Genomic DNA, 7,954 nt, shown 5'->3' on the forward strand with positions numbered 1-7,954 from the left:
ATTGGGCATCATTTTTGGGACTTCTGTGAAGACCGATGCATTTCCATCAAATATGTCTCTATTGCCTATCCTAGAGCCAATGGCTAGGTCAAACGGGCGAATAGCATGATCCTCGATGCCCTCAAAAAGAGGTTATATCAGAAAGAGGAAAAGCATCTGTGTAGATGGCTCAAAGAGCTTCCAACTATGGTCTAGGGACTGCGCACTTAAGCTAGTCGCAGCACCGGCATGTCTCCATACTTTTTGGTCTACAGCTCAGAAGCCATACTTCTAGCAGACATTGCCTTCTGAGCACCTAGGGTGGAACATTATAACGAAGAGCAAGCTGCAGCTGTTCGGACAGAGGACATCGATAGGGCCAAAGAAAAATGCCTGATCACTTGCATCCGCATAGTCAAATACCTAGAAGGCTTGCGAAGGTACTACAATCGCAACATAAAGGGTTGTTCATTTGCTGTCGGTGACCTCATTCTCCATAGAAAATAGAAAATAGAAGGGATGCACAAGCTCTCCTCCCCCTAGCTATCCAACCTGCATGGAATCGATATCCCCAATTCGTGCCACATCGAGCACCTTATATGTTTCTATCCTTGAAACACTCTAGATATGTACTCTCCACTCCATAATGAATAAAGTTTTTATCGCCATAATTTGTCTCCATCATTTCTCCACTACGGTTTAATCTCCATTTGCGGTCGCCAACTCTAAGCTACTCCCTAACAAACTCCGGTTTAAACTCTAATGCATGATCTCCATAAATACTCTGCCCTGTTTCTCCATATTAAAATATCTCTAAGATATTTTGCCAACCATCGAGCAGCACATGTTCCGCTTTGTGTTCTTTGGAGAAAACCTAGTCTCCAATCTCTCCCTACACGTGCTACGGGCTCCACGCTCTGCATTATGGGTTACGGGCTAGCCAAGGCCAAGAGCCCAGTAACGAATTAACTACTCGGACGTTACTTATACCACGTATAATTGCATTAGGGTTAACACTAAATCGATTTTTCACCGAAAGTGCTAGCAAACTGCATAAACGAGCACATGTCACTTTACAACATTTATACACATACATAAATGTTTGTCTATGCCCTAGCACATTTAACTATCCTCTCCTGATGTTTTATACAGGATACTTTCCGAGCACGTCATAGCGTTTGGCCCTCTCCGTCCACCTCACCGAACAGATCAACGTCGTCGGCCAGCTTCTTCACCACGTCCTCCACCTCATCCTCTAGCTGCTACTGCTGCTTTGTCGCACCCGTCCCTATAGCAAATCCAGCCCCTATCACTTGAAGATTGATGGCAGGGTAATGAGACTGGACTACCACCAGGGCATGGGTCATGGTGGAGACAGTGGTGTCTCAATTGAAGCTCTTGAAGTTCTCCCACACTGCCTTGCATCTGTCAATGATGGTGTCCGGACGTGGTTGCCTGTCGTTGGGCTAAGGAGCTACCTCCATGTCGATGCAGTCAAGCACAGGCTTGACCCCGGCAACCAAGGCATCAACTTCCCCCTCTAGGTTTTGGCCTCCAGCTCCAGCACATCGAACTATGCCCTGGTCCTTTGGTGGTATTCTACAAGCACCGAGAAGACCCGTCAAGCGAAGAAGTCACCTCAGCAACAACTTCGGCCATGAACTACTCACCTTTTAGCACCTCCATCAGTTTCTCCACTCGCCTAGGCACCTTCTTCTCCTCCTCTTGAAGTTGACCGACAACTTGATGCAACTGATTGAGCTCCATGTCTTGCTCTACAAACATAATAGTCACCAGCAACAATAAGACTGTTTGGCAATGCAAAGCAAATTTGCTGATCCACCATACCTTTTCTCTGTTCGGAGACGTTTCTTAGCTACTTGGATTTACGCTCCAACTGATCGGAAACACTCATTAGCTGCTCGAAGACGGTGGCCAGCTGCTCGAATAGGATGCCCTTCTGGTACTCTAGATCCTTGGCATTGGACTCAGCAAGATCCCGCTCATGCTGGGCCCTCTGGATGTTCTTCTCCATCAGCTTCACTACCTCCTTTAGCTTCGCATTCTCCTCAGCAAGGGGCTCCATCCTCTTGATTAGCTGCTGCCGGTGTATGGTAGTTCATGCTATACCCTGCAAAAGCACCAAGATCATGAAGAACTCTGATCTCTAAATATCAAAGATGGACATTACCGAAGCAATACTAACCTTGATCTGCTTCATGGCTGTGGAAAGGGTGGACTCTAGCCTCCTGACCTCCCTGGTACTGTCCTCCTCTTCCATGACCACCACTTCATCACCCAGCTTATAGAGGATCCGGATGGCTTGAGGTCGTGATTCCTCACGCTCAATCTCCTCCACCTCATCCTCTTCCTCCACATCTGGTGGTGCCACCAAGGGGCTCGATGGCTGCACAGCGTGTTCGACCATGCCCTAGACTCTGGTGTGACATTGGCAGCTCTAGCCTCTACCTCCAAAGATTTGGTGGCATCCCCGCATCGACCACCATCGTCGTCAACCATTCTCTATCGCCAACTCCATCAGCAACGGCGGTTGACTCCTTCGTAGGCCACCGAGCACCTGGGGACTCCGGGACAAGGTCTGTCGGCATTGCCTCTGCATCGGGGCCAGCCCCCGGCTACTCGCCAGTCTAGATAGTTGGATTCAGATCCTTCATATGCCTTGCTCTACATCAGATTAGCTTGTCAATCGCTGCAACTATAAGGATCCGATAGCAAAATGAATCCAAGGCAAGGATACTTACACATTAGCCTCTAGGTACATGGTTCTAAACCGACGCTGCCTCCCCAAGCACCCAGGCATGGCTCTAGGGTCAACCCACGCGCCTTAGGTTGGAGGTCTTGTAGCCCCTACCGTCGGCCTCTCCTCCACCTGTCGCTCGAGGACTCCCTTCGCCTATTGCTCATGGACTAGCTCCCGTCCTTTTGACTGCCCACTGCCCCTCCATGCACATGTCGTGCAGCGACGCCTTAGGGCTCGGATGAGGAGCCTCTAGATCCCCATCATCGTCTGACCACTCGGACATCACCGCACTCTACGTCCGAGTGGTATGATCGCCGCCAAGCGAGATGTCTCTCGGCTTACAGGGAGCTACACCCACCGTCTTTATCTTCTTGTGGGCTAACTCATCTATCGCCGCCCTTTTCCCTCAGACTCTCTCCGACATTGGGGGGACTCTCCATTCGACCAATGCCTGCACCTTCAGACTCCGACGAGGTGATGACAGCACATTCCTCTAGCTAAGTGGTTGGTCGGGTGTCCACTACCTTCGGCAATCACTCCTCGACATGCCTGAGAAGTACGCAGCTCATTCCTATAAATGGATCTTTCCACAAGTGAATTAGTTTACTGCTCGGCACCAGCACACAAAAAGAACCAGGGCCAACAGTCGAGATTTTTACCCAAGGAGGTGGGTTCATGCAGTTGAAGGGTTTTGGCTGTCCTGGCACGTTGTATGGCGTGTTGGGAGCGAACAACTTAGTGGCCCGGTGAAGCATGGCCTCCTTCGTCAGCCTCTCCATCCTCTCCCGGGTGTCGTCGGTGTCCCCCTTAAAGTCAAAGCCTATGTGGGCCCTCTCCTTGTAGGGCTAGGTGTGGCGCACTATGAAGCTCACCACCACCGCTACTCCGTTCATTTGTATACCTCTCATCAGATCGAGGAGCTCCTTCACCTAATCCATATCACCGCTGGTCGATTTCTTCGACCAGCTCCTTTAGGTCTCTAGAACCTGGTCGATGTCGCATCTGACGGCTGGGTGACTCTGCTTCATGTAGAACCACCTGGCATTCCACCCCTTCAGTGATGTATTCAGTAGCACCGTAATGTACTCGCCTGCCATCCCGTCGTAGAGCTGCAGATACACTCCGCCAACCACTCTAGAACCGCCTCTGCCCTTCTTCTTTAGCCAAAATAGGTGTCGAAAGAGGTTAAAGTGGGGAAGAATGCCGAGATACGCCTTGTAGAAATGGATAAAAATAGAGATGTGCAAGATGGTGTTGGGATGCAGATTGCATAGGCTCACTCCCCAATACTCTAGTAGATCGCGCAAGAAAGGATGAACAGGAATTCCTAATCGGCGACAGAAATAATCTTCAAATACTATGACTTCGTCGGTGTGCGGCATTGGATAGGGCTCACCATCGGCCGGACGCCATCCGATGGTGACTCTCTCAGGGAGAACTCTCTCAGGGAGAACGCCCGCCGCCACCATCTCGTTGAGCTCTGTCTCCCTCATTAGGGACAGTGCCCACTCTTTGTCACGGCTCATCCCGACAGCTGCCTTCTTTGGGTTACCACCTTCCCTCTTCGACGCCATCTCTCAGATCTGGATTGGGATTGGCGGCGGAAGCGCGTGTGAATGCGGATGGGGAGCGCAAAGGCTGAGGAGGAAGATGAAGTGGCAAAGTGGCAAAGGTGGGAGCGTAGAGCGCGGCGCCGCAGTTATAAAGAAACCATACCCACTTTTTGCATTCTAGGGTTTTTGGGAAACCGCACCACGATTTGCGCCTTTTCGAATTCCCCGAAGCAGAGTGTTGGGCCATTATCTAGGCTTCCACGCAATTGTAGCCCATATCACCCCATTTTTTCCACCGCAACTTGTTACTGCACACTGAATATTCACCAACTTCTCCACAAATATTATTAAGGCTCAGTAGCTCCAACTGTACAGCCATTACTCTGGCTTTTTCTCCAAGATTTGATTTATCCAAGATTTCCACTTGTTGCTCGGGGACCGCGTCATCGCAACGACTTGGTTCCTCACCACACTGGGGACTTTCTTCTGTTTACTTTTGTTTCTGACCCTGACACCACGTGACCACGTCACCTATTGTTAGGCTCGAGGACTAAGTGGGCACACTTCATTGCGGTGAATGTGTTTTTCTCATTTTGGGGCTCCGCCCGGGGACTAGTTGCCTTCTCGGCTGGTCTTCTACTTTTCTTCTACTTTGGACCTTGTCACCACGTGACTGCGTCACCTACTGTCAGACTCGAGGACTAAGTGGGCACACTTTACCTTGCGGTGACTGTGTTTACTTTAATCTGGAAGACTCCGCGCCTTCTGAAGTTGAAGAAGACTATCTCCCTTTCTCGTGGTCGGACTCTAAGTGGGCACACTTGGTCCACTACGAGGAAATTTTCGATTTTGAACTTCAGCACCCTTACATCCTTATGGCAAGCCTTACTTGGGTTACACTGCTCGGCGACGGTTCACAGCTGCTCGGCGACTCATCACGGTGGTCGGACCATGAGTTTGACTGCTCGGCCTTGTTCACAACTGCTCGGACAAGCTCGAGACGGCGTTGCACAACGGATACAAGGCGCTCGGGGACTAGCTGTGGGGGTATGAACCCGGATACCCACGGCAGACTATATGGGCCGCGCTCCCAGGGGCGGTCCAGCCCACAAGACGAAGCCTTGCAGAGCACGACGCTGCTCGGCGTACCCCGCAAGACATCAGGAAGATATCCTGAAGATACTACGAGATCTGTTAGGATACGTTCGATCCCATGATTTCTGTAATATGTTATTACTTTCTGGTTATCTCCTAGATCTAACTGACTTGTAATGCTGCCCCCCAGACTATATAAGGCGGGCAGGGACCCCCTCAAAATACACGCAATATCATACGAAGCCAATACAATCCAACAGGCCACAGGAGTAGGGTATTACGTCGCACTGACGGCCTGAACCTGTCTAACTCTTGTGTCTCTATTGCCTTCTTATTCTTGATTACGCGCACCTCTGCCGATCAATCTATCTTCGTGGGATACGTCTCGGAGGACTGCCGACGATATTCTGTCGACAGTACACTAGTGACGGGGCGTGAGAATGCACGTCCCTGGCAAGATCCGCAATGAGATACGCGAAAAAACTTCACTAGTCACTAATAAAACAATTGTCACTGAAGCATACAATAATTAAGAGACGTGGACTAAACTTCAACGTCTCCAAAAATGTATCCGTCTCTAATGTGTTACCTAGCAAAGACAGTTTTAAAGAGGCACATCTTTGAAATATTCAGAGACGATAACTAAATAGATGAGTCTCTAATGTCCGCGTTCATCCGAGATGGGTATGGTTCTTACGTGGCATAGACAAACTATACAGAAACACACGGTGGATAGTCACGTCTCCAATTCTACATTTGATGTATGTCCTCTTCTTCATGGGTTTCTATCTTAGCATTAGAGTACTAGATCTAAACTCTATCTATAACCCTACCATTGGACTATAAAGGATAGGCAGGGGACAAGGGGCCTGATCAGCCATTGAGCTCATCTCCAAATTTAGCTCCTCTCATAAATGCATAGTCGTTTACACACCGCTACTCGCAACCGACTCCGAGCGCACGACGCACGAGCAATAAAGATCCTCGTCTACATCGGAGAGTCCCCGGGGTTGATGCGGATCTAATTTCAATTCATGATAGTGGGCGCTCCGGATCGGACACACCAACAATTAACGTCATCATGACGGATACTCCCTCCATTGTTGGACTGATCGCGACCAGAGTAGCAGTTCTACTGTTCTTGCGTGCTAGACAGCAAGGACGACATGCATCCTCGCTTGTATTGTATTTAGATTCAGTACTCCGTGCTATACTGCTCCTACGTGAGAGCGCAAGGACGACCAAAAGTACTCTGAATCATATCACAGTCTGTCGTCGATGATCTCTTTCTCTCTCTTATGTGGTAGTGATGGGCTGATGGCACCGCGTGTGGTAGCAGCAGGCGCAGATATTGCCCGTTAGTTTAACTTATAAGTTGTATTTTTCAGCAACGAAAGTATTTTTTTCTCATAATAAATTAGCTAATAATATTTTCCATAGCTTATCAGCAGCGAACATGAACAACGGGGTGGCGAACCCACCTGGACACCTGCTACAGGTCTGTGCACGCGTGTCATGCACAGATGGCCACTGATTTTTGCAGCAACGAAAAACAAGGATGCCATTTGTGGTTAGGCCCTTTGTGGTGCATGACATTGGGCCGAGAGCTGGCGAACTAAATGGATCGAATATGCAATGCACGCAAACGACAGTCCTTCCTCTACATGCTCAGTATTATTATGACTGCTCATAAGTACTCTGTACTCCCTCCATAAAAAAAAATACAATTCTAACATAGTACCATATTGAAATATTTTAAGTTTAACTAACTACAAATAAAATTATTAATATTTAACAGATAAGTATCGTATATTTGTTATAGATATATTTTCTTACTATATATATTTCGTACTATATAATATAAGATTTTTATCTATATTTAATCAAACTTTAGACAGTTATCCAAAAATACACCTAAACTGCATTCTTTTTTTACAGAGATACTACGCCAGCGGTTGTTTGTATGTCTGTGCACCTACGGAAAGGATAAATTTGCTGGTGAAATCTTCAATTATACTCACTCTATTTAATTATAAGATATTTTAGCTTTTTTTTAGATACATTACTTTTATGTATTCAGACAAGTGTATATTTAAGTGCACAGCACAAGTTACTTATATTATCTGGAAAAAGCTAAAATATCTTATAATTTAGAATGGAGTAGAGTAGTATTTTATTGATGGATGTCGCACATCTTGTTTTGTTGTGGTAGATACTCTTTGATAATAATAAAATTTCTATAGTATGAAATAGGGATGGCAGTGGGGCGGTTTTGGGTCGGGGCTCTACGGATTTTGGGTCCAGCAGGATAGGGTGTTCGGTTCAATTTTCTCCCACGGTATTTGGATTCAGGGACCTGAAATTTTATCGGTTCTCTTTTGGAATATGTAGCTCACATGATGTAAACGGTGCAGTGATGTCATCCACAGGGAAACATAGCATTGCGTCATCTTGATTTGGCAACTCCGTGGAAGCGCAGCTACTTTTCAACTGATCAGGGGGGCTAATATTAAAGTTAATTCCTACATCTGATGCCTGCCTTTGGGCACTCATTGCTATTTGCACT

At 47.6% G+C, this 7,954-nt stretch overlaps 1 protein-coding gene across 1 annotated transcript; it reads right to left on the bottom strand.

Annotated features, from left to right (window-relative positions):
• Window positions 1-248: 248 nt before the first annotated feature.
• Window positions 249-2,407, bottom strand: LOC136454348 (uncharacterized). The gene is made up of 4 exons (XM_066454796.1): window positions 2,186-2,407; window positions 1,870-2,080; window positions 1,650-1,754; window positions 249-295 (listed from the first exon to the last, which is right to left on the bottom strand). The coding sequence occupies exons 1-4, from the start codon at window positions 2,405-2,407 to the stop codon at window positions 249-251; spliced, it is 585 nt and encodes a 194-aa protein (XP_066310893.1).
• Window positions 2,408-7,954: the final 5,547 nt, after the last annotated feature.

The sequence above is a fragment of the Miscanthus floridulus genome, chromosome 5 (genome assembly GCF_019320115.1).
Source record: "Miscanthus floridulus cultivar M001 chromosome 5, ASM1932011v1, whole genome shotgun sequence".
NCBI lineage: Eukaryota > Viridiplantae > Streptophyta > Magnoliopsida > Poales > Poaceae > Miscanthus > Miscanthus floridulus.

What these genes read in the sequence shown, in the direction of transcription:
- LOC136454348 (XM_066454796.1), bottom strand. Translation starts at nt 2,407, where the DNA reads ATGGTCGAACACGCTGTGCAGCCATCGAGCCCCTTGGTGGCACCACCA. An exon ending in TGTTTCCGATCAGTTGGAGC is followed by an intron (nt 1,755 to 1,869) that starts GTAAATCCAAGT and finishes TTATGTTTGTAG; the next exon opens with AGCAAGACATGGAGCTCAAT. An exon ending in ACTGATGGAGGTGCTAAAAG is followed by an intron (nt 296 to 1,649) that starts GTGAGTAGTTCA and finishes GTTCCACCCTAG; the next exon opens with GTGCTCAGAAGGCAATGTCT.